Raw genomic sequence first — 27,458 nt, forward strand, 5'->3', positions numbered from 1 at the left:
AGTGCATAAAAGTGATAAAATGTTAAAGAGTTACAGTAACATTACTTTTCAAAAGTGATCGAAATCAGGAGTCTATTTCACTAAAATTTAGTTAAAGTTTTAAAAAAATTTTTAGCTGCTCAAATCTTAAAAATAGAGTTCATTCGTAATAATAGACGTATTTTTATATTGATTCTGATTAGTCATAATTGTTTTTATCTTATAGTTACTCTTTATAAATGTCACCTTCTGGGAAGCCATGGTGGTCGTGCTGATTGTTCCTTATGTATGACCAGAGAACGCAAGTATCAGTGTGCTTGGTGTGGTTCATCTTGCAGTTACAGTGAAAGCTGCATTGATCCTGTTGCCACATCTTGTCCTCCACCTCACATAGACTGGGTACTTAACAATTTTTAATTTTTCACATTTCTTACTTGATCAACTTTTCTTCCAAATGCAATAACTCATTCATAAGAGATTTGTAAATTATTTAAAACACTTTTCGTTATTATTACAGTATTTTTTAACAAGCATTAAATAGAATTAAATTATATATATACTTTTAAATGTAACAAAATGTAGTGAAACTTTGAAATGCAACAGGTTAGTCTCAATATTTATTTTACAGAGCAATGTTTAGGCCGAATGATATTTTGTTACAATTTGTTAAGTTATAATTAATTTTCTGGGAATAAGTATATTCTATGAATGTTGCGATCAATAACTTTGCCTTATTACTTTGAAAATTATAATAATAGATTTTTCATAGAATTTCATGAAATATATATTGATTCAATATTAGTACTTTTTACTTTATGGAAGAAAAAATAAATGAATTTTTTGATTAATAATATCTCGAATATGTAATATTTTGCTTATTTTCTTTTCATACGTTTTTAAGACAGTATTTGTAAGAAGCATATATGTCAATTGGAGTTAATAATGTATTTATCATTTGACTTCTGGAATATTATTTATTTATTTTTAAAATCTAATTGCTTAAAGATTTATCTTGGCTAAATTTATTAGTTTGTTTAACTTTAATTTTAAGTTGTTTTGCAAAATAATATATCTAGGTACGGTTTTTTGTTTGTATATTTTAATTTTTAATGTTTTCCATGCGTAGATTCATCCACTGAGTGGTCCTTTAGAGGGAGGTACTTTAGTAACAATCGAAGGAAGTAACTTGGGGTCAAGCGAGGAAGAAATACAGGATAAAGTTACTATAGGAGGAATCCCTTGCATACCCGTAGAATACAGCATATCTGTTCGGTTTGTATAATTTCTATTCCTACGTTAAGATATTTAATGTCTTTTTAAAATGACATTGCTAGTAATTTTTATTGTACAGACTTTCAGGTGTGTTTTCGGTTAGAAGGAAATCTATTCTTAAATAACATTTTAATGTTCTATATTCTTGTTTTCAGAATTGTTTGTCGAACTGGAGTGAACATGAATGGACCAATGGCAGCTGCAGTTGTTGTAGGGAACAGAGCTGGTGTGACTAGAGCTCAGGAAAAATTTCATTACAAGGTTTGTTTCAATGCTTGATAGCAATAACTGAAAATATCATGTAATAATATTTTTTTTATGTATCTATAAAAAGCCATTTTTGGAAATTAAATTAATATTAATGGGCGAAAATTTTGCTAAATAATGTGTTTTAAAATCAAATAATATATTTTGTTTTAAGAAAATTTAAACTGAATTGTAATCTTTAATTTTTTTTTATGATATGATGTTATTCTGGTTTCTGGATGAAATCTTTATTTTTAATTTACATTTATGACTTTTTTTTTAATATTAGGTTAGATTAAATTGCTTATTTATCTGCTATAAAAATTATTAGTAGCTCTTGTACCTCAATATCTACATAATATTTGTTAGATTATTCTATGCAATATTTATTAGTTTAATATTTAACTAATAAAAAATATATTCATTAATAAAGCTTTATTCTGAAATCTAGTAATTCAAAATATGTTGCATATATGCATTAATTTATGTATTCTTTTAACACTGTATGTTTAAATAAGTTTTGTTTTATTTTTTTAAAAAAATATTTAATCTTTAGGCTATCGAACTAACTGGGGTTTATCCAAATGTTGGACCTCAGTCAGGTGGAACTAGACTTTATCTAAAGGGAACTAACCTAAACATTGGAAGCCAAATTGAAGTTATGCTAGATGATTTGCCTTGTCGAGTTGAGAGGTAAATTTGCAGTTACAAACTTGAATAGTCAGTGTAATGACTATTTTTTAAAACATTTAATTCTCCTAAATATGTGTAAGACTTGTTAAACATGCAATAGATGTGTAATGTTTTGCTACATTTGTTTCAGATCTTTAGCAAGTAGTAGCCAAATAAGCTGCAGAACTTCTCGTTCTTCTGTGCCTTCTTATGTAGTTTCTCAACTCGTACTTCGAATAGATGGTGCTAATATAACGTATCCTAATCCTTTCACTTACACTTCTGATCCCACATTGCGGTACATTCACCCATTGAAAAGTTTTATGAGGTAATTAGATTGTTTAATGGATATTAAGAATATTAAATCTTTAAACCAAAAAGACTTATTTGCCTTCATAACTGTACTATTTCTCACAAATGAATAAATTTTAATGTTTAAATATCTATTTTAAAACTATTAAAAATATTCTCTGTTTTGTCATAAATTTTTTTTGGTTTGCATTTTTCTTTCTGATAAAAAGTTAATATAATAATTTACTTATGTAAAGTGAATCAAAAGTTTTTCAAGCATTTTTCTTAACAAATTATTTTCATGTTCAATACATGAGAAATTTTTTTCTTTAGATACAGAACCATAGTCTAATGAGAATTTTGTTTTTCCTATCATGGCTGATATTTGGTGCTTTATGTTTAGCATCAGAAATAATCCTGAATTTTATAATTTTGAAATGACATCAAAGTAAGAAAAACAAAGATAAGTGAACTTAAAAGGGAAATTACTCAATTTTTTTAAAAATAAGGAAAGCTTAGCCTACTATTCGAATTAAACCTTAAACTTAATTAGTACAGAATAAACCAACAAGAAATTGTATGAAAATTGATGTATAATTTTCATTTTTTCTACTTTTTTTTGTTTTTTCCTATCATGGCTGATATTTGGTGCTGTATGTTTAGCATCAGAAATAAGCTTGAATTTCATAATTTTGAAATAACATGAAAGTAAGAAAAACAAAGTTAAGTGAACTTAAAGGGGAAGTTAACTGAATTTTTTTAAAATGAGGGAAACTAGCCTACTATTTGAATTAGACCTTAAAATTAATTAGTACAGAATAAACACCAACTAGAAATAGTGCGAAAATTGATGTATTTTTTTGTACTTTCAGTGGAGGACGTTATGTCAAAGTGATGGGCACAAACCTCACATCTGTTCAGCAGCCAAGAATGATGGTTTTTAATGAACATAACGTGGTTAATGAAACGGTATGTATTATTAGTTAAACAGTTTAAAGTTGACAAAAGTTTTTTAGTTTTTATTGAACAAAACATTTTTAATTACCTAATATTGAAGGAATAAGGATTTTTACTCAATTTCCAGAATCTTACTGCTCTGAGTATATTCGGATAGTTGGTTAATTTATTTGTACATTATTTAATTATTAATTTTAGAGAAAGGTGAAGGCTTTCAACACAACTTGATACAATTATGACACACAGTCTTGATTCTATAATAACTCAATAAAATGTATGATTTTTTTTTTTTATCTCAGAATCTATTTTAATTGACGATGATTTAGTATGCATTTCAAATTAACTGACATAAAATAAAAAGAGAAATAGTTTTGTTTTCATAATTTTACTTTTTACGTTTTTTTTTACTTTGCAATTATCAATCTTAGTGTTTTTTTACATGGATAATAAAAATTGAAATTTTGTTCTTAATTAAAATATTTTTTTTTTTACAAAATGTCTAATTGTGTTGTTTTAAGGAAAATTGAACTCATTTCTAAATGTTATTCAGCTTTATACAGTGGTTTTTAAGATGTGCATGAAAGCATTGTGGGAAATACATAACAAAAAAGTTGTGCGCAACAATAGTTATTACCCTGAATAACTTCAGATCTAGTGATTGTATTTTTACATACTATAACTCAATCTTATTTTTTTAAGGTCTTAACCTTAAATATGGGAATTAAATAGAGCAGAATAATTTAATTTGTGGAATAAGATGCAGAAAGATTTCTTTAGCCACAGTATGGAAAATAGGGTCCCAATTGTATGGTCACAAAACTTTATACCCCATGATTTGAATTTTATTTTTTGTGTATTTTGCCATTTATTGAGAACCTTTTAAGCAAACCAAAAAAGTTTTTGCACACAATTATATAATTCATTAATCCAATGTTAATCCCATCCATGAAATATTTTTTAATAAATTTTTTATTTAATAATAGTGGAAAAATTTTCAATTGAAATTTTTTGTATCATTTTAGAGAATTTGATTTTAAAAGACGAAATTTGAGCGCACTGGTTTAATGGTTTTTGAGTTATCAAATTATAAATGAGTTAATTTGATTCCTTAAGATCTATTTGAACAGTTTCATTCAAAGTTCCTATTTTGCCATTTTTTATTTTGTGTACTGTACATATCTGCTTATATGCTTCTGATTTTAATAGTAATTATTTCATCTCTATATAGGTATGCCAAGTTACTAATGCATCAACCATGTTGTGCCCTTCACCAGCTGTACGCCCTGATTCACTGAAATTGCGTAGTCAGCACTGGCGCAGCTATGACGAGATGCGTTTGAAGATAGGTTTTGTCATGGATGATGTACAGCCAGTGCGGGAAATGCAGAATTATTTCCCCACCCTTCCCAATGAAATAATTTATGTTCCTGATCCTAAATTTTATGTCCTCAGCAAAGATGGAGTTAAACTATACAAAGGNATTAGTAGCTCTTGTACCTCAATATCTACATAATATTTGTTAGATTATTCTATGCAATATTTATTAGTTTAATATTTAACTAATAAAAAATATATTCATTAATAAAGCTTTATTCTGAAATCTAGTAATTCAAAATATGTTGCATATATGCATTAATTTATGTATTCTTTTAACACTGTATGTTTAAATAAGTTTTTATTTTTTTAAAAAAATATTTAATCTTTAGGCTATCGAACTAACTGGGGTTTATCCAAATGTTGGACCTCAGTCAGGTGGAACTAGACTTTATCTAAAGGGAACTAACCTAAACATTGGAAGCCAAATTGAAGTTATGCTAGATGATTTGCCTTGTCGAGTTGAGAGGTAAATTTGCAGTTACGAATAGTCGGTGTAATGACTATTTTTTAAAACATTTAATTCTCCTAAATATGTGTAAGACTTGTTAAACATGCAATAGATGTGTAATGTTTTGCTACATTTGTTTCAGATCTTTAGCAAGTAGTAGCCAAATAAGCTGCAGAACTTCTCGTTCTTCTGTGCCTTCTTATGTAGTTTCTCAACTCGTACTTCGAATAGATGGTGCTAATATAACATACCCTAATCCTTTCACTTACACATCTGATCCCACATTGCGGTACATTCACCCATTGAAAAGTTTTATGAGGTAATTAGATTGTTTAATGGATGTTAAAAATATTAAATCTTTAAACCGAAAAGACTTATTTGTCTTCATAACTATACTATTTCTCACAAATGAATAAATTTTGATGTTTAAATATCTATTTTAAAAAATATTAGTATTAAAAATATTCTCTGTTTTGTCATAAATTTCTTTTGGTTTACATTTTTTTTCTGATCGAAAAGTTAATGTAATAATTTACTTATGTAAAGTGAATCGTTCTGATTTATCAAGAGTTTTTCATGCATTTTTCTTAACAAATTATTTTTATGTTCAATACAATGCACTCAATGTATTATGGTTAGTCATTTCTCATGTATATTGAGGTGTTAAATATTCTTTGCTTATTTTTAACGCACATTTCATAATGTAAACTGTGAATAGAAATTGCATGAAAATTTAATTGTTAATTACATCGTTAACACTAGATTGCCCAAGGAAGTCATTTTGACTGCTTTTTAATTTCAATTCGAAAAACAATGATGTATGTAATGACACAATTTCTTAGAATTTTGTGACTTTTATATTTGTTGTTGATATTTACTAATAACTTGTTATATAACTGAAAATATTAAAAATTAATATTAAACAAATTTCTTTATACATTACTTATTCTTTCACAATGCAGTCATTTTGACTGCTTTTGGGCAATATAGGTATTTCAGTCTTTCTATCTTTAATTATTATCTATTTTTTATCTAGATATCTTCATTTTATTGAAATGGATTTTGTTGTGTACTGTATTATCAAGAAAGCTCTATTTAAATAAGTTGGCAATTTTTCTTTTCTTTAAATACAGAACCTTAGTCTAATGAGTGTTTTGTTTTTCCTATCATGACTGATATTTGGTGCTTTATGTTTAGCATCAGAAATAAGCCTGAATTTCATAATTTTGAAATAACATGAAAGAAAGAAAAACAAAGTTAAGTGAACTTAAAAGTGAAGCTAACTCAATTTTTTTTTAAAATAAGGAAAGCTAGCCTACTATTTGAATTAGACCTTAAATTTAATTAGTATAGAATAAACCAACACTAAATTGTGTGAAAATTGATGTATTTTTTTGTACTTTCAGTGGAGGACGTTATGTCAAAGTGATGGGCACAAACCTCACATCTGTTCAGCAGCCAAGAATGATGGTTTTTAATGAACATAACGTGGTTAATGAAACGGTATGCATTATTAGTTAAACAGTTTGGAGTTGACAAAAGTTTTTTAGTTTTTATTGTACAAAGCATTTTTAATTACCTAACGTTAAAGGAGTAAGGATTTTTACTCAATTTGCGAAATCTTACTGCTCTAAGTTTTTTCGGATAGTTGTTTAATTTATTCATACATTATTTAATTATTAATTTTAGAAAAAGGTGAAGGCTTTCAACCCAACTTGATACAATTATGACACACACTCTTAATTCCATAATAACTCAATCTAATGTATAATTTTTTTTATCTCTCAAAATCAATTTTAGTTGGCAATGATTTACTATGCAATTCAAATTAACTGACATAAAATTAAGGAGAAATAGTTTTAATTTAAATAATTTTACTTTTTACGTATTTTTACTTAAAAAAATATCAATCTTGTAGTGCTTCTTTTACGTAGATAATAAAAATTGAAATTATGTTCTTATTTAAAATAATTTTTTACACAATGTCTTATTGGTTTTTTTTTGAAGGAAATTGAACTTATTACTAAATGTTATTAATCTTTTTGCGCACACGGTATAACTAAATGTTATACAGTGTGCGCGAAAAGAGTTAATACCCTGAATAACTTCGGATCTAGTGATTGTATTTTTACCTACTATAACTCAATCTTATTTGTTGGAGGTTTTAACCTTAAATATGTAAATTAAATGGAGCAGAATAATTTAATTTACAAAATCAGACACAGAAGGGTTACTTTAGCCACAATATGGAAAATATGGTCCCAATTGTTTGGTATGGGGAGTAGTCAAAACTTAGGGAGACTCCTTAATGTTAATTTTAGTTTTTGTGTATTTCCCCATTTATTGAGAACTCTTTAAGTGAACTAAAAGCGTTTTTGCACACAATTATGTAATTCAATAATCCAATGTCAATCCCATACATGAAATATTTTTTAATAATTTTTTTATTTAATAATAGTGGAAACAATTTCAATTGAAAATTTTTATGTCATTTTAGAGAAATTGATTTTAAAAGACAAAATTTGAGCGCAATTGGTTGAATGGTTTTTGAGTTATCAAATTTTAAATGAGTTAATTTGATTCCTTGAGAGCTATTTGAACAATTTCATTCAAAGTTTCTATTTTGCCATTTTTTATTTTGTGTACTGTACATATCTGCTTATATGCTTTTGATTTTAATAGTAAATACTTCATCTCTATATAGGTATGCCAAGTTACTAATGCATCAACCATGTTGTGCCCTTCACCAGCTGTACGCCCTGATTCACTGAAATTGCGTAGTCAGCACTGGCGCAGCTATGACGAGATGCGTTTGAAGATAGGTTTTGTCATGGATGATGTACAGCCAGTGCGGGAAATGCAGAATTATTTCCCCACCCTTCCCAATGAAATAATCTATGTTCCTGATCCTAAATTTTATGTCCTCAGCAAAGATGGAGTTAAACTGTACAAAGGAGAATCTTTAGTCATTGAGGTAAGTTTGCTGAAATCTATATTTAAAAAATGCATCGACATTGTGTTGTGAAAATATTCTCTAATTTGCTAGGGTAATCATGATTGTTGGCAAGTCAGAATAATTTTTTTTTATGATGTAGACTATTCCCTTATAGACTTACTTATAATTATTTTTTTATAGCAAAATACAATGAAATGTGTTAACTATAATTTAAATTTTGTAAACTTCACAAATGTGTTTGTTCAATGAAAACAAATTGAATAATTTTATCGCATATAAGAAATATGTTTAGTGTTTTAAATTTAATAATGAAATTTTGTGAAAAAGTAAAGTTTTGAAATTTATTACTCAATTAATGTTTTTACTTTTATACGAACTATGCGCAAAAAATATCATTTCAGTGTTTGATTTTTTTATTCGGATATAATCAATAACATGATCAAATAAAATAGTATGAAAGTTATAAATAGCAATAAAAATGACATGAATAAAGTATATTATTTTTGTCACGCTATTATGTAATAACGATTCCATTTTTAAAAATTTCTTTTTATTTCGAAGGAGTATTTTTAACCATGAATTTCACATAAAGATAAAAAGAAACTATTACAAATATTAATGATATATTAATAATAATATTAATGATATATTAACCGTTTTTCAGAAACTCTTTTAATATGTCATGTGTGTAGTTTGCAATTATTAATTGATAAAATATCTTGTATATAAATCAAGTTCACTGAAAACACACTATTTCTATTGACAACCAACCACGCCATACCACCAAATTGTGAAAGTTTAACGGCAATGTTTTTTCAGGGAGAAAACATGAGGCTCGCTAGTACTGAAGGTGAAATCAATGTTACTATTGGTACCCGTTCCTGTAATCTCACTTCATTAAGTATGACACAACTTGTGTGCTTGCCACCTGAAGTTCAACCTCCTGGTACAGATGAAATGGGAAGAAGAACTGAAAATAGTCTGCCCTTGGTTGTTGTAAGTTAAATTTTAACTTTTTATCTAACAATCTTTTCTTATTGAAGTTAGGTGAGCTTTAAATTTTTATTATAATGAATTATTGTTTTTTTTAATCTATAAATAAAGAACACTTCTAGCAATGAAAATCCACACATTTTCTATTGACTTTGGAAATGTATTTTAACCGTTTTTCCTAGCAAGACATGTGTTTAAGTGTGGAAATAGTAAATAAGGAAAATTCCCTCTAAGCCTTTACACCTATTTATTAACATTTTTTAGATGTAAAAATGTGAATTTAATTGTGTCTTGATTACTGAACAATAATGCCAGTTTTTGTGTATAACAATTAAAGTGTAACTTTTTTTATTAACTTAATTGCCCTAATATATTGTATAAGAGTAGAAATTGGACCAGCAACCAAAAGATCTGTACACATTTTCAGTACTACATTCCAAAGCTCCAATGTCTCTATTATACATATATATGTGTTAAAAAAAATTTAATCAATTGAATTTAAATTAAAAAATAACATTGTGGAATTTGCATTAAGTATGGTTTTTTTTTAGACAGAAACACAGACTAAAACAGCACGCCATCCCTTAACATCGGCTGCTGGTTCAGAACAACCACCGCTAATTATTTTATGGTAGTGTGAATTTGATTTTAGTAACCCCTGACCAATGGAACATGGCTCATTTCCATCCCTGTTTCACTTTGTCTTTTTTGTTTTACAAAGGCCTTCATTAAATGTAAACTGGATCTATCACATTTTCTTGTTCCCTGAAGGCCTGGTTTCTTAGGACAGGACGCCGTCAGCTGGAAATCAGCGCTAACCTCTGATTGGTCCATTTGTGAGTTTGATAGTATACGTCATCGAACGCTCATCTTGAACTACAATTGCCGTCCAACTCAACTGCAGTTGGATTACAACGTGACGTTAACCACAGAAGCAATGGCGGACAACATCCAACAGCACATTGAAATCAGCCAAGATTTTGATTTTGACATTAAACATAGCTTCTTCATTAAACATAGCACTCTTCATTTAGCTCAGCTATAATGTGTTTTTTCTTGGACAAAGTCATTATTTGTTCTCTAAAACACTGGTCGACAATAACAAAATCAATACAAATTCAAAATAAATATTTGTTTACGTTATTAACGCATGCGCAATGAGAGATAATGTCTGCGTTGGACCGACTGCTCACGCTGAGCTAACAAAAAAGTATTTTTTTGGCGTCAGATCTACGTCAACTTTCCGCTGACGCCCAGATAAGGCGCTAGTTCTAAGAAACCAGGCCTTGAGCTAACAAACCAGTATTTTGTTGGCGTCAGCGTGACGTTGACGTCCCGCTGACGCTCAGATAAGGAGCTTGTCCTAAGAAACCAGACCTTGACAATAGTGGTGATAAGAGAAATTTCGTGATAACTGTATATTTCTGTTAAAAAAGCTTCATGTAAAAGTTTAAAAAATTTTTAATATAATAACTAAAGTTTGCAGTTTTTGCCCTTGCTCTTTGAAATAATCTTACTACTGCTTTGACTTATCATTGTTTGCGCATGAATCTAATTAAAGCTATTTATATGAAATTATTATTTAGTAATTTTAATGACTTTTAACTTTTAGGTAAGAGCTGGAACAAATCTTAGATACCAAATTGGTTACCTGCGATACGAAGTTGCTAAAACGTCAGAGTTCCCACCAGAAGCTATAGGAGGGATCGCAGCTGGGGGTGCCATACTTATGCTTCTTATTCTTGGCATACTTGCTGCTCTGAGGCATAAAAGCTCACAAGCTGAAAGAGAGTATAAGCGTATTCAGTTGCAGATGGATACTTTGGAAAATAGCGTCCGTTCAGAATGTAAACAAGGTAAGGAATTAAAATAATGAAATTTATCACAATTCTATAAATCATTAGCAATTTTTTTTTGTTGGTGAATTTTAGTTATTCCTAGCTTCATTAGTTTATCATAAACATCTATTGCAATTTAAATAAACTTATAAATCATCTTAGTTGTGGCCATATGTTTTGCCTTTCTCAATGTCTTTTCTACTGTTTTCAATTCGCCTACAGTTATTCTTCACTAAGTATTTTTAAATCTTCCTGTTTTTTGATTACCCTTAGGGTTCCAATCAAAAACTTGTTTTACTTAAAATCTTTCAGATTTACGTAGAACATGACCAATCCATTTAAATTTTTTAATCCAGTTCAATCAGTTTCTGTTTTGCTTTTCTAAGGATGTCGGCATTAAAATTTTTATGAAACCACTTGATTCTTCTTAAACTGTTGTTACTAAATATTTGAGGTTTTTTCATGTTATTTTTATTGCAGTGCCATGTCTCAGATCCGTAGATTAGGACAGATTTAACATTACTATTGAAAACTCTTATTTTTGTAGAATTTGCTGTTTTTCCAGAATTTGTTGAGAATAGCGTAACTGCTTCCGGCCATATATAATCTATTTATTATATCTTCATCATTTCCACCTTTATGGTTAATTAATACTTCCAAGATATGTAAGATTGTTTACCTCCTTTGGTTTATTATTTTTTAAGAATATGTTATTAATTGATGGTGAATGTTTTATAGTCTTATTTTTAGAATTCGTAATTTTTAGAATATGTAATTTTAGAATGTATTTGAAAAGGAAATAAGATATACATAGTAGGGGTCAGAATGTAATATTTAAGCAATGACAATTTTTTTTTGAAAAGACTATTGAATCATTAACAAGAAAAGGAAGATTAAAATCATCTAATCCCATTTGATTGAATATTTAATTACTTTCAAAACTCATACAGCAATTATGCTCTAATTTTTTTATTATCTTTTCTTTGATGGTAAAACATTAGCATGCAACAATTATTTAGAAATATTTATACTAACGGCAGCAAGTACAGAACACACTGTAGCTGTTTATCATTGTAATTTGCTTGTCTTTTCTTTGATGTTATTTTTTCTTGTCATTCTTAATTATGGTTTGTAAAATTTTAATGTTTTCATCTTTTCTTTGATGGTTAAATATTATTATTCAACCATTATTTAATAACAGAAATATATACACTAAAGACAACGAGTACAGAACAGGCCATAGCTGCTTGCTCGTCTTGTTGCTGTAATTTGCTTGTCTTTTAATAGTTAAATATTATTATGTACGCAATCATTATTTAGTAATAGAAATAAATATATGTACTAAAAAGGCAGATAACAGAACACACTGCAGCTGTTTTAATAATGATTCTTGAAAAGTCACAGAGTTGCATAATACAAAGTATTTGTTATTTAATGAATTTTTCTCATTGCAGCTTTTGCCGAACTTCAAACTGATATGTCGGACTTAAACAATGATATACAGGCAACTGGTGTTCCAACTTTAGATCACAGAACATTTGTAATGAAAGTATTTTTCCCTGGTGTAGCTGATAATCCTGTCATCGAAGAATGCAAAGTAATTATGATGAAAAATATTCATTTGTATTATTGTTTAATAATTGCTTTGTTACTCATTAAGATTATTTTTGAGAGGATTAGACAATGATAAGGATGTATGTCATCAGTAAATACACTAATCAGAAAGAATTTTCTTAATTTTATTTGCTTTATTTATTTTCTTACTTTTTTAAATTAGTTTTGATGTATTTTTAATTTCTATTTTTTTATTATTTAGTTATCAATCTTACTGTAACTTTTTTGTTTTCTTTTTTTGTTTAACTACATAAATTTCTAACTCTAAAGATATCATACACCTTATAAGTGTTGGCATTTCATGAACAACAATGTAGAATGAATCAAAAGTGAAGTGTGTTATTACATATATAATTATGGTACTTAATTAATGTAAAAAATTTTTTTAATTTATTTAAATAATATATTTACATCTATGAAAAAATATGCTATTTAAACTTTAGTTACGTTTTTCTATAAACGTTTATATTAAGAACTTTATAAAATTTGGAAACAATTTGAAGTTGAAAATATTGTTTAGCTTTAATAAAAATTATGTTTACAAATATCTGATTTTTTTAATAAAATTTTTTATCTTTACTATTATAGCAAATGAATGGTCCACAGAACATGTATGAAATTGCTATGGCTCAATTTGAACAACTTCTGTGCAATCGAAACTTTTTGCTTGCATTTATCGAGACTTTAGAAGAACAGAAGTCTTTCAGCATCAGAGACAAGTAAGTACAATTAACTATCATTATTAAAAATTTTAAAAAGATCAGACTTAGTTCTTATTTCACTTTTGAAAACTTCCAGCAATTTTCATTTAAAATATACTTTATTGTTTTATATTTGCATGTATTTTTGTTGAAATATTATACAAAATCTGTGTTGCAGGGTGAATGTTGCCTCATTACTAATGATTATTTTCTTGGAAAAAATGGAATATGCTACTAGGTACGTATAATCATCATTATTTTCTTTCAACTTTTTAAAGAAAGTATAATGTGTACATTTTATACCCAACATCAAAGCATCATTTTCCATGTAAATTAGGCAATGTAAATTTTAATTTAAATGTTTTCATTCTTCTCTATAAATAAATGTTAAGCTAAGCATGAAAGTTTTAATTTTTTCGATATAAAATATCTTTAAAATCTTATGTTTCAGTTGTTAAGGAATATGTTGTTGAAAATAAATTTTTATATAAATCTTTTGTTTCAGAGTATAGCTTTATTTTTAAATAGAATTTTATTTGATTGTGTTGTTACATTTTTAGCATTTTGAAAGAATTGTTACTGCGTCTGATTGATAAGTATGTTGGCACCAAGCACCCTCAACTCATGCTTCGAAGGTATTTAGTTTTTATGTGACTTTCTTAAACCTTATCTTAAATATTTTATTTCATTTAATAATATTGCTAGGTATTTATTGTGTTTTGTAATAACACCTAATGATTTCCATAATCTTTTAGAACTGAATCAGTTGTTGAAAAGATGTTAACTAATTGGATGGCTCTGTGCATGTATAACTATATAAAGGTAATACATAGTTCTATCTTTGAATGTTTAGTTTCATTTAACTTCTATTTTGATTTGGTATCTCTAATAAATAAATAAATGGAGACAGAAAATAGTTAAAAATTAATAGAAATCGTTAAAATTTTAGTTGAAACTATCATAAATAGTTTTTGTACGTAGCTAATGGTAAAAATTCTGCATTTTCAATGCACAATTGTAAACTAAATTAAATAAACTGTTCTAGATTTTCATCATGATAAGAGATGAATGGGATAAACATGTTATAAAATGTTCTTACAGCTAACAAAACATTTTGATGAAATAATGCAAGGAAATTTCAAGTTAATTAAACAGTTATATAACAATAACATATTAAATACAAATTTTGTATTAATATTAATTCCTAAACTTATATTTTTTACCTTAAATTTCAGGATCAGGCCGGTGGTTCCCTTTTTCTTTTGTTCAGTGCAATCAAACATCAGGTTGAGAAAGGTCCAGTAGATGCTATAACCCATGATGCTAGATACTCTTTGTCTGAAGAAAGATTACTGCGTGAACAAACAGAATACTCTCCTGTGGTAAGAATTGAATTTTTGTTCCATTATAATCAATATTTCTGTGATTCAAGTGATTTTCATAAAACTTATTGTCATAATTTTAATCAAGTTTCATTAAGAATATGACAATTCTAGATCTTCCCAGTTTCTACTGTTACAATCGAAAATTCTTCTAACAATTATATATTTTATGAAATTTCCTAAATTTGGGAAAGTTTCTGAAAAAAAATCCGTATCAAAATTAATTTTTCACACGTTATTTCTTGCTTGATTATTTAAAAAAGTAAAAACTAAACTCAGTGGCGCGCCAGTCCATGAAGGATGAAGTCTTCTGTACCCAGTTTTCTTGACTATTGCTATAGGGTGTAGGAGCAGATGCTGTGGTTTGGTGGTCTAAACAGAGAACCTCTAATATTTAGTCCCAGGGTATACTCGGTACTCATTTTATCGACCCACTAAAGGAATGAGTCAACCTTGCCCAGACCAAAGAATGAACCCAGGACCTGTAGTACAGGAGAACAAGGTGCTAACACTCAGCTACTACTGGGTGTTATCTTCATTTATAGTTATCATTTTTAATTTTTTTTTTAATTTTCTGCTTTTTATTCATAACTTAATTTTTGAAAATCCTACATTGAATTAAATGTCAAATCCGAAGTCGTCATGAAGAAATCTTCAGAGGAAGGCATTGGCTCACATTGGACTGTCTGGCCAACTATGATGATGATGAATTAAATGTCTATTTCTGTTCATTTCAAAAGTATAATAAACATCATAAAAATATTTTGTACTTAAATTTTTGGTAATTATAGTGTGATAATTTTGTAAAATTACCTGTGTCTAAAATATTTAGTTTATTACTCATTAGTTATAAAATTATAGTATCAGCTATTTTGTAAAATCTTAAATAATTTTATTCATATCAGGCAATTTAATTTAATCTGTATTTACTAAATTAGGATTGTCACTATTATTCAGTTTTTTTATTACAATTATTAATTAATTTATTTATTTATTAAACATGTAGAAGGAATCTTTAGTGATCATTTAAACACAATTAGATTTCAGAACATGCATATTCATTTTCTTTAAAATAACTAACATCTAAAAAAAATTTATTCTTTCAAAAAAATATTTTTAGTTAATGTTGGTTAACTTCAATAATTTCCAAGATTGCATATTGGTTAATTATCACTTGTACATCTATTTTTGAAGCATTGTGTTCTTACAAACTTATGACCTTTTAAACCTTTTCAGACAATACAAGTTATACATGAGGATCAAGATGAGAAAATGCAATGTAAAGTAAATGACTGTGATACGATTAGTCAAGTTAAGGCAAAGATATTGGATTCTCTGTATAAAAATACTCCTTTCTCCCAAAGACCTTCAATATATGATGTGGATTTAGGTATGTTATTAATGCATTTGAAATAAATCAATAGCTTCGGAAAATAAACTTTTTTTTTTATTTCTGAAATGATTCATTTGCACTAAATATGAGTCATAGCAAATATTCTCATTATCAACTGTAACTCACAATAAACTGTAAATTGCAACTGACAATGGTTGCAGTAAGTGCAAAGATCAAGAATATTTATTACTATTTATGAAAAGTAGAAGTCAATTTTGGTATTATGAAAAAATTTGTATTTGAACTTCCTTAGAGATTCAATTAAAGTGGGTTAAAATAAAATATTTCTTAGAATGCATAACTCAGAGCAAGTATTTAATTTATTTTTGTTTTCTTATTAATTTTCACTATATGGAGTAAAAATATGCTAAGAGTAATTTATAAAAATAATTGCTTGTTTTTTTTTTCCTTAAATTTTTTTTATTATTTCTACCTAACTTTATTTGTATTTAAATACAAACTGATACTTAAATTTTTAAATAAATCCTTTTTATTTAATTCACAAAACATATCAGAGTCATAAGGGTTAAAGAACAACAATTGTAAGAGTCATAATCAGTTAATCATAATATCTTATTTAGAGTCAATTTTAAAAAAAATAATTATTTGTAAAGATTTATTTTTACTCATTGTCACTTATAGATAACTTTTTTATTTTATATTTAATGGGGCTTTTTAACATTGCAGAATGGAGACATGGTAGGGGAGGTCACCTGATCCTTGCTGATGAAGATCTCACAGCCAAAGCAGCCAATGGCTGGAAGCGTATTAATACTCTCGCACACTATGGAATAAGAGAATCGGCCGTCATGTGCTTGGTTGCAAGACGGAAAGATATGCTCAACTGTCTTCGTAAGTTATTGCTCACACTTTTTCTAATTCTGACAAACACAAACTCAGTTCTTCAAAGCAGTTTGACAAAAAATGCTTTTCATTTTCCGTAGAAAATACCGATGTATTTAGACATGTTTTAAAATATTTCTTTAGGATCAGCGTATAACGGTCCTTTGATATCTGGTTCACCTCACATGGGGAATTGCATCGAAGATGGCCCTAGAGTTCGATACTGGCATCTAGTCAGAAATTTGGATGACCACCATGACTATCACAAAGATCACTGCCATAAAGCTATCCCAGAAATATTCCTAACCAGGCTGCTATCTACAAAAGTAGGATTTCTTTTCTTTTTCATTATTTAATGATTCTATTTATTTAAAATCCTTCTTAAATATTTAATCAGGCTTTTCCTTCAACTTTCTGTATTTAACACCGCTATTTGTCAAGTTTGATTGTTTTCTTTTCTTAGGTTATTTTGTAAATACTTATAAGTTCTAGCTTGTACTGAAATCTAAGTGATGTCAAAAATGTATATAGAATTATAAAACAATTTTTATCTAACATTAAAATCTGTTATTATTGAATAAAAAGTTAAATTCTGTTTCTTGTATTAATGCAACAAATGTAATTCAAAAGTCAACATTTAGGTAATTTATGTTGCAATTAATTAAAAAACTATCAAACCTCTATAATTTTAATTCTAGATACTTAAATTTACTTTGTTATAATAGCTTCAAAAAATGTTTATGTAGTAACAGCAAGAAAATGTATTAAAACTAGTGATATCAAACAACATATTTAAATAAATGCATTGTCATTTTTTAGTGTTGTATTTTTATTTCATTATTTATAATTATAGATATAACAATCTATTATATTTGTCTTGCATTTTATAGGGTACTATCCAAAAATTTGTTGATGACTTTTTAACCACTATTTTGTCTGCTAAAGAATCTCTACCACCTGCAGTAAAATGGCTGTTTGATCTGTTTGATGAAGCAGCTGCAAGATATGGTATATCAGACCCTGAAGTTGTTCATGCTTGGAAAAGTAACAGGTAAATTTTTTTCTCAATAACTTTATAATGTATAAATTCTTAACATATAATTGATGCTTCTAAACATTTTAAATTTTTTTTATCGAGAATAAATATACAAATGTACTTATATATTTATACTTACAGTTTAAATAAATGGGCATTAAAAAATTATATTTTTTTCCACCAATTTATTATTCTCAAATTAAACAAAGATAGAGACATAAAATATTATTTTTGATAAAGTAGTTCATGTTTTTATTTTCAACACTTATCTTAACTGTCTATATTAATTATTGTACTTAAATGCTTTTATTTAATTGTATTTTTAGTTTGCCTCTGAGGTTTTGGGTAAATTTGGTCAAAAATCCAGATTTTGTGTTCGACATAGAGAAAACACCGATTGTGGATTCATGCTTGTCTGTTATTGCTCAAACATTTATGGATTCTTGTTCAACATCTGAGCACAGATTAGGAAAGGTATATATATTTTATTCATACATAGCTAAGACCATATTTTTTGAACAGAATAGTAAGAGTTGATAAAATATTGAGAGGTGTGAATTTTATAAAGCCAAGTGCAAGGCTTTTTTTGTTATGTGAAAATTGTTATGTATTAAATATCGATATTGACACTTATAGTATTGAAGTAAGATTTTTTACTTCTAAAAAGCTCCTCTAGTGTTTTCATTATATTGTCTTAATTCTTTCATAAATTATTTGCTTAGTACTTATAGTTTATTTGGTATAAAATGTTGAAATAGTATTAATTGAAATGGTAATCATTATTGAATTTTTCAGGATTCCCCATCCAATAAGCTCCTATTTGCTAGAGACATCCCCACCTACAGGAAAATGGTAAACAGGTTTTACCAAGACGTTGCCAATCTTCCTCCTGTCACAGAGCAAGAGATGTGTGTGTCCTTACAAATGCTTTCAATGGTAATTTCCCTTCAGAAGCCATTACTTTGTTTTTAAACAATAATATATTGCATTGTTTTCTTTAATAATGATGTTACAGAAAGTGATCCAGTTTAATGATTGTGTTATAAATTTTTTGTTTGTTAGTGTTTGGAAGGTTAACAGATAATTAGCTTAACATTTTACGAGCAGTCAATAATAGATCAGATAGAATTCGTTCGAGTGAAATATTTGAACTAAATCAGCAATATAAAATAATTAGTCATTTTACTAAGCATTACATTTTACTTACCACTTGTATTTTGTATACAAAAACTATGATAATTTTTTGATCTCTTAGATTTAAAATTTGAATTTTTAGTAGAAGAAGAAATCAGAGTTAAACTAAACATAGTGGTCACAGAATTTTAATTTTAGTTGTCTACTGAAAACAATCATAAATTTGATAAAGGATTAATTTCAATTTATACTGTGAAAAAAATAAAATAAAAATACCTCTAATACCAACAATTTTTAATATCTGAATCTATGACTGGTTAGTTTTGCTAATTTTGTGCTATTTTTACTTACAATTTCAAACAAATTTTTATTACTCTATGCTGAGACAAATTAAGTGTATTAATAATGTGTAAATGGCTAGTCCCTCTTCTAAATCCAAGTATATTTAATTAAAAAAAAATTGAATTGTTATGAATTGAGCTATTTTTTAATATTAAAATGTTAATTTTTGTAGGCTCATGCTGGAGAAGTTGATAGTGTAAATGCCTTAAAAGAATTGTATATTTATGTCTCCAGATATGGAAATCAAGTAAGTTTTGAGTATTTACCATTAATGTAAACAAAATTGTTTATATCTCTATTAGAGCCGTGGTGGCTCAGGGGATAGAGCAGTCGCCTTCTAATGAGGCAAACCGGATTCAAATCCCATCGACTGGTCGGTACAAATTCCACACCCGGCTCGCTTCGACCTCTGTGCTAAAGTTAAATATCATCAGTTGTAGACAGGTGATGGTTTAAAGTTCCCTTAGATCAACCATGGGAGGTTCTCCTCTCCATGTAACACAAATGCTGGTTGGTTCCATCAAAAAGTCCTCCACAAAGGCAAATTTCTCCCAATACTTGATCCAGCAGATCCCTTGTCTTCTGCATTAGATTCAAAATTGCAAGACTACGGAGTTGATTTGAACATAAATTACAACATGCGATCTTAAGTTTAATGGTAATAATAAAATCCGTTTGGTCTAAGTTTTTTGTTTTTAATACAAATGTAAAAGAATAAGGATTTTACTACTTTCTCTAAAAGTTAAGTGGCTGCGAAAATTAATTAAAGGTCATTTCTCCCATAAAATGTGTTAAAGTTTGAAATGTTCTGAAATATTTTGGGAAATAGGGAAAGTGGATCCCAAAGAACTGTTCGTTAAATAGAAAAATAATTTTGCTATTTGGAAGTTATTTTACGTAGAAATTTCTGAAATGTTCTTGATTCCTCGGAAAAAATCTCAAAATATAGAAATTCGCAAAATGGAAGTTCGTTAAATGGATGTCCGACTGTATTAAATATTCTGAATTTTCTGAGTTTGCATTCAAAATAGCTTAACTGTATAAAAAAATTTTAGCAACTATTTTATTTTTTGTTTAAAATGCATCATGTAATGTTGTATGTTTCATTGCAGATTTTAGAGACTCTTGACTCAGATCCAGTATGTCAGTCACAACATCTGGCTGGAAAGTTAGAAACAGTAGCCTACACAATATCTGGAGGTGAAGCTTCACTGTGTTAAAAAGCCTTTTGTTTTCGTTTTATGGATGGCCAAATGTTTACAAACTCTTTTGCCCCTCCATAAATGAAGTGCACTGCATGTGACAACTACAATCATGTTTATTAACTGCTGTAGTTCGAAAAAGGATAAAAAAATATTAAAACGAGCAAACTCTCTCCCCGTCTCGTACTTGTGATCAAGCCATTTTGTATACTATTGTTGAACTCGTATGTGATGAAGTGTATATATTATATATATACAAATATTATCTATAGTTTTTTGGCTCCTAAAAAAACACAGCATCTCAGCATTTTGTTATTTGAAAACATCTTTTGTTATTTAAATATGTGAACATGTTTGGTAAAAACCATTGCATTCACTTTTTTGTGCATGGTATGTATCTTAGTCACCGCCTGAGCCGGTCTCCCCTTGACTACGAACTCGTTGGTCGAAGAAAGAAAAATTCTATTACTCCGTGCCACTTTTTCCTCTGCCAATGCTGTGCACATTTTAAAAAAGAAATCTTTGTGTGTAAAAGAAGTCTTTCGAAACAGATAAATAATTATTTGATACTATATTTATTTCTTTAAACAAATGTTTGAATGCCTTCTCTTCATTATGGAATGCGGAGACAAGTATTCTTTTAGTCAAAAAGGAAGAAAGAACTATACAAGTCTTTCGATGAAAAGACTTCTCTAAAAAGAAGAGTCTTTAAAATACGTATGTACTTAAGAACTTTATGGAAAGGCCTCAATTTTTCAGTAAATGATAACATGGAAAATATACTTGACATATGAAAGTGCTGTACTATTTTATATTTCAGACTTTGTTATCTGTTATAATTTGACCTAAAAAAATTTTTAAAGCACTTTGCAGTTTTTAATAAACCACTTTGTAGGAAGGAGATTGCTAAGGAAAGTTTTTTTTTTGTTTTTTTATAACAACATAGATTTATTATTCATGTTTTAACAATAAAGATGATGAGATTTTTCTCATTTTAATTTTTTTTTAAAGGCTATGATATATTAACTTATAAGATTAAACTATTAAATCTTTCTCTGAACAGAGATAAGAAACTACATCTTTGTGACTCATAGCATAATTTGAAAACTAAAACTGAATTGAAGTTTGATAAAAAAAATTTATTTCTGATATTTGTTTCAAAAAAGTTAATGTTTGTATAATAATTATGTCAATGTATTTTTTATATATGATTTTAATATGATGATGCCATTATTTTTTTGCTTTTTCAATCTTATTCTTTTTATTAATATACATTTAATTTTAAATAACTCATTTTGGGGCTCTTTTTATTTTAAAGGAAAAAAAAGTTTTATGTGTCGAAATTTTACTCACTTTAAATTAACCGATTCTCTATAAATTTGATTTTTTGCAAAATACTCCATTATTAATTTTTGCTTCGTTTTTGTGTAAATTTAAGTTATTATTTTCCTATAATTATAAGAAGAAAAAATATTTTATTTCTTTGGAAAATTGGTGTGAATAAAAAAGTTTTTACTTAAGTTATGTTTGTTTTAAATTAACTAACAAATCATCAGGAAAACTAAAATCAGAGAGCTGAAAAATTTTAGGCTTCTTTCTTCAATATGAGTTTAATTTTTATATAATGTAAATTATGTATATAAACTGAAAATGTATAAATTATAAAAGTGTGTATATGAATCTAGGAAGAAATAAAAAAAATGATTGAAATTATTTATTGGCATTAAGAAGATTGAGTTTGTTGATGTAACAAATTGAAATTTTTGTTCCTAAGCTTTTCAATTAGTTCCAAATTTGAAACTGGAAATAGAATGGTGCTTCAAATAGTTATTTAAAACAAGTTGAACAAAATTTAATATTTTTTAAATAATGTATCTAACTAGTATTTCAATTTCTTTACATTTCATTTGCAGTTTAAATTTTATTTGCAGTTTCATAAATGCTGATATGAGTGATAAATTTTTAAAATTAAAGCGTTTTTTTTTAAAAAAGTACTTTTACCGTATAAAATTACATCTCTTAAGGACTTAATTCTTTTGAGTTAATCTTAATTCTTTTGAGTTAATAACAATTCAAGAGTTAGTGGCAATATGTCAAGCCACATTTTTAAGGCATTTTTGGGTAAAAAGTACAGCGATATGCACACAGGTAATAAAATATTTCTGTGCTATCGAAACTTTTTCTACCTATCTGGAAACAAACAGATTGATGTAACAATGTCATCTTCATCAGAAGGGTGGCTTATTAGTTTATCATCCCAAGCTCTTCAATTATGTCATTATTTATTATGTTACATGTTATTAATTAAACATGTTATTAAATATTCATGTCCATTATGCATACATACTTTTGCCATCCTTACCTTTTCTATACTAATAATAAAAATGATAGTTCCAATATGAAGAAAATTCTTAATTTTTGACCTAGTTTTTTAATATTTAAAACGGAATTATCATTGTTTTGAACTCGTAACATTTAAGAATTATTCATAGGCTTTAGTTTATTTATATATTTTCTTAATCTAGGTGTAAAAAAATGGAATAATTTTTTAAAAATATTTCAAATTTTTGTTTTTAAAATTATTCAATTCTTGTAACCAACATATTAAAAAAACTTTTTTCTTTTTTTCAGCAATTAAATTTAGGCTTTATTTTCTTGGCAATTTTTTTTCTTAAAAATAGAGCTTTTAATGCAAGGTAATAAATCTGCTGTTTCTATTGTTTATTTTGAAAAGAGAAATTACATTCAAAATTCTTTTTCTATCTTTAAAAATTAGATTTCTTTCATAATTTAAAAATCACACTAAATTTACAATTCAGTAAAAATAAATTATTTTTAAAGTAATGAACATAAAAAAGCACTTTTTGAAAATTGAAAACGAAATCAGGCAACAGCATTTCAGCAACAATTAAACCTGCACTACTTTATTTAATGTGAATTCTAGTCGATTGAAAAAAGTCAGTAGAAATTACAATATCGACATAATTGGAATCTAAATTGTTACGACAAATTTGAACTAAAAATTAAGAATGCTTTAAACAATAAAAAAATTATTATTAATTCAAATTTCATTGCAAATCTACTGGGAAATATTCAATCTAATTTAGACTACTTTTTTTGTTGTCTTCCAAATAATATCTGTAAAAAACTTTCAGCTGCCTTTTATGTTAAAAGGTATTGGGATTTCATTGCTTAGAACTGTATTCTTTAAGTGAGATCATGTTCATTGTTAACACAGGGTTTCATTTTGCGTTAGTGCATAAGCTGTATTGTTTTTGTTTACATTGTTTTTGTGGTAGCCAGGCAGTGATATTCAGTGTTATTTGTGTAAAATCCATTGTTATTTTTCGGTATCACTTATTGTATTTTGTACATCATGTCTTTAATTTAAACTTATAGTGTTTAAAACTTGCATTAATTTTATTGGTCCAGTTTATTATGAAATGTACACTAAAAATTTAATTAACTGGCAATGAATGAGAAATTGTTTAAATTTATCATTATTGTTGAAAAAGTAATTGGTATTTTATTTATATTATCAGATAAATTTATTTTTTAAAATTCAAGTAAGCAGTAAATTTAAAAAATGTCCACATTATTTCAGTCTGTAGCTTTCTAATGACTTGTTTCTGGAAAATATTTAATTGAAATTTGATCTGACATTAACTTTTTTTAAAAAAAAATATGTCTTTAAAATTTTTATGAATAGTTTTTGTAAAAGCTGTGAAATTATTTCTATCTGTTAAGGATGCAGTTGAAAACATGGTACAGAAAATATCTGATAGCACAAACGAGGTTTACGGAAAATTCAGGCTACCCTGGAAAAGTTTTTGAGTGAATTAAAAATAAATGCTACAAAATGTTTTTATTGTAGAATAAAATGTGACACTTAACATCAATGTGCGTATTTATAAGTTTGAATTTTGATTTCTAGTAAAAACACTAATAGGTTCTATATTATTGAAAATTATGTAAAGACTTTTGAATTGAAGTTCTCGGGAAAAGGCTTAAGTAAATCCAAATTTTGTAAAAAAATAAATAATACATCTTTGATTCAGAACAATATAACTTCCCAAACAAGCAACTGTGAAAAAACGGAGCCAAATACATTAGTTCTCAATTGAATTGATAAACTAATTAATCGCATTGCCTATTTTAAATTAATTTTGATCTTGCCCCAATTGTTAACTAACTTCATTGTGTAACTCCGAGCTGTTATGGTACCTAAAATAATTTATTTTAGTCTACATAAAGAAATCAAATGGGGACATAAGTAATGCTGGACAATCAAATTTTTTCTGTACATTTCATTTCTTTAAACTAGTTGGAAGTAAATGAGAGGAAGAAATTAACTCGTGCAATATAAGCTTTAGAAACTGGAGAATTAGTTACTGCCTGTCTACTACCTGCTTTTTTTGTATTTTTATGTTCTTTTAAAGCTATGTCTCGATTTAGTGAAAGGAAGCAATTAAGTGATGTGTGAACATCTGGTTAACCGGCTTGTGAGCTGGAAAGTATTTTTTTACTCTACCCACTGTTTTGTCCTTGAAATTGTGGGATGATGCCAATAAAGTTTTAACATAATATGTAATCGTTGGTGCTTCTCTTTTATGTGTGTGTGTTTCTTTTAATTATTGACAAACTAACAATGTTAATAGATTTTCTTTTGCCCTTGGTGGATCAGGGGGTAAAGTGTTCACCTTTTAATGAGGTGAATCGGGTTCGAATCCCACCGATGTCTAGTCGATTCAAATTCCACAGTGCTGACGTAAAATATCCTGAATGGTAGACGAATCATGAGTTGGAGTTCCCTTGATCTCAGGCTAACTGTGGGAGATTTTAAAGACTGTGGGAGATTACAAGACTGCCTGTATCTTTGCTGTTGTAATGTGAAAAATTCGAAGGAGATCATGCGTGTTAATGTAATGTAGCTTAGAAAATTACAATATAGAGCCACGATGGCTCAGGGGATAGAGTGTTCGCCGTCCAATGAGGTGACCCAGGTTTGAATCCCAGCAATGGCTGGTAGATAGGAAGTCCGCATCCAGCTTGTATCGACCCCAGTGCTGACGTGAAATATCCTCAGTAGTAGACGGTTCATGGGTTAGAGTTCCCTTGCCGCCAGGCTAACCGTGGGAGGTTTTTGTACTTTCCTCTCCATGTAACGCAAACACGGGTTAATTCCATCCAAATTTCTCCCACTACTTGATCCAGGAGCTCCCTTGTCTTCTGGATTGTGTTCAAAATTGCAAGGCTTCAGTGTTGAACATTAGTGGTCGTAAACTCAAAACTGGTTCGGCTGTTCAACGACAGTTATAAAATAAAAATAAATTTTCTTCCATAAATTTTACTTTAAAAAAATCAAAGTTAACTCGAATTTGATAATAATTTGTCTTGTTTTGGTACGTTATCGACGCCCAGTGGCTAAGTGGCAGCGCTTCGCGCTCCCGTGCAACAGGTCCTAGGTTCGATCCTCAGGCCGGGCAAGGTTGACTCAGCCTATCATTCCTTCAGTGGGTCGATAAATGAGTACCAAGCATGCTTGGGAACTAAAAACTGGGGGTTCGGCTCCTGCACCCCAGAGCCCAAGATTAAAAAAACTGAGATGGGCACAGTAGGCTTTGGCCCTCTATTGGCTGCCGTGCCACTGACTTTAGTGTAGTCAGTTATCTGGTTAGAATTATTCAAGTATTAGTATAGATAGTGATGATTTAAAAAGATATATGTTCATATAATAAATTTACGATGTATTGTATAAGTCTATACATATCTAATATACAGTTTATCACTTATTCTCAATATTTTGTGGAAAAGAAGCATATCCAACTGATACAAAATGGAAGAAATTAAAATTTGACAAAAAATGTAAGATTTTATGCCGTTAAAACTTTTTTCGGTATTTTCTCTGTAATAGCCTTACCTAAATATTTTGCGGGTTTTACTAAATATTCGCGTATGCGGGGCTCAAGCGTAATTTTTGAAGTGAAAAGATACAGCTTCTAGTTATTTTTCAACCCTGATAAATGTCGGTGGAAATTTATCTCAGGACTTGTAAACATCTTTAAATATACTGACAAATTTGCATGACTGTGTTGAAGTATTTTTTGATCTTATTGGATCTCATCTCATGCCTGATTCCATGTAATTGGATCACTTAAAACCGCATTAGATTTTCGAATAACTTATTAAAATCGATTTCGTGATTTATTTTTTTCGTAAGACAGGAAAACTTGAGTTTTTATGAATGGTATATCACAGGGGCGGATTTACTTAAGAGCTTTTTGGGCTGCAGCCCAGGACCCCGTGGATACAAAGGGCCCCAGTCCCCACTGAAAACAATAGGTGATATTTTGAATTAAAAAAAATATCTAATATTAAAAAAAACTATTATAAGGTTGGCAACCCTGAGATCAATCAACCCATGCATGTGCGCGTCTATCGAACGGTACTTATCAAAAACATTATATGAGGAAATAATTGAGATTATGGGCCGACAGATAATTCAACAAATTATAACTCAATAATGACGACACAAAGTATTATTCAATTGTGATGGATTCTACTCCAGATCTATCTCACAATGATCAACATGCTATTGTATTACGATGCTGTTTTCGGGGAAAAGTGTTTGAAAGAAGTGTATCCTTCATTAAAATTAGTAGTCATACTGGCTTACATTTATTTAACATTCTACAAACTTTTTAGAAACAAATGGACTACTACTTGATAATTGTAGGGGACAATCTTACAACAACGCTACTAATAAGGATGCAGTTGAAAAC

General features: G+C 28.3%; 1 protein-coding gene and 1 long non-coding RNA gene across 2 annotated transcripts in view; one reads left to right on the top strand and one right to left on the bottom strand.

Annotated features, from left to right (window-relative positions):
• Positions 1 to 25,267, top strand: part of LOC107443647 (plexin-B) — a 78,676-nt gene extending 53,409 nt beyond the window's left edge. The window contains exons 13-35 of the mRNA XM_043049925.2: positions 206 to 378; positions 1,106 to 1,251; positions 1,407 to 1,512; positions 2,054 to 2,190; positions 2,321 to 2,497; positions 3,333 to 3,429; positions 7,947 to 8,216; positions 9,018 to 9,194; positions 10,804 to 11,047; positions 12,484 to 12,626; positions 13,232 to 13,362; positions 13,523 to 13,582; positions 13,905 to 13,979; positions 14,100 to 14,166; positions 14,580 to 14,726; positions 15,963 to 16,116; positions 16,807 to 16,971; positions 17,107 to 17,288; positions 17,853 to 18,013; positions 18,325 to 18,472; positions 18,794 to 18,934; positions 19,647 to 19,721; positions 20,587 to 25,267. Of these exons, the coding sequence (XP_042905859.1) occupies positions 206 to 378; positions 1,106 to 1,251; positions 1,407 to 1,512; positions 2,054 to 2,190; positions 2,321 to 2,497; positions 3,333 to 3,429; positions 7,947 to 8,216; positions 9,018 to 9,194; positions 10,804 to 11,047; positions 12,484 to 12,626; positions 13,232 to 13,362; positions 13,523 to 13,582; positions 13,905 to 13,979; positions 14,100 to 14,166; positions 14,580 to 14,726; positions 15,963 to 16,116; positions 16,807 to 16,971; positions 17,107 to 17,288; positions 17,853 to 18,013; positions 18,325 to 18,472; positions 18,794 to 18,934; positions 19,647 to 19,721; positions 20,587 to 20,694 (3,284 nt within the window). The 3' untranslated portion in view covers positions 20,695 to 25,267. The remainder of the gene's footprint in view (positions 1 to 205; positions 379 to 1,105; positions 1,252 to 1,406; positions 1,513 to 2,053; positions 2,191 to 2,320; positions 2,498 to 3,332; positions 3,430 to 7,946; positions 8,217 to 9,017; positions 9,195 to 10,803; positions 11,048 to 12,483; positions 12,627 to 13,231; positions 13,363 to 13,522; positions 13,583 to 13,904; positions 13,980 to 14,099; positions 14,167 to 14,579; positions 14,727 to 15,962; positions 16,117 to 16,806; positions 16,972 to 17,106; positions 17,289 to 17,852; positions 18,014 to 18,324; positions 18,473 to 18,793; positions 18,935 to 19,646; positions 19,722 to 20,586) is intronic.
• The window catches only part of LOC107443648 (uncharacterized), a 43,545-nt gene that overhangs the window by 1,699 nt on the left and 14,388 nt on the right, over positions 1 to 27,458 (bottom strand). The window contains exons 2-3 of the long non-coding RNA XR_001584012.4: positions 14,568 to 14,721; positions 10,843 to 10,972 (exon numbers count right to left, since the gene is read on the bottom strand). This is a non-coding gene — a long non-coding RNA (uncharacterized lncRNA). The remainder of the gene's footprint in view (positions 1 to 10,842; positions 10,973 to 14,567; positions 14,722 to 27,458) is intronic.

This window comes from Parasteatoda tepidariorum, chromosome 2 (genome assembly GCF_043381705.1).
Source record: "Parasteatoda tepidariorum isolate YZ-2023 chromosome 2, CAS_Ptep_4.0, whole genome shotgun sequence".
Classification (NCBI taxonomy): domain Eukaryota; kingdom Metazoa; phylum Arthropoda; class Arachnida; order Araneae; family Theridiidae; genus Parasteatoda; species Parasteatoda tepidariorum.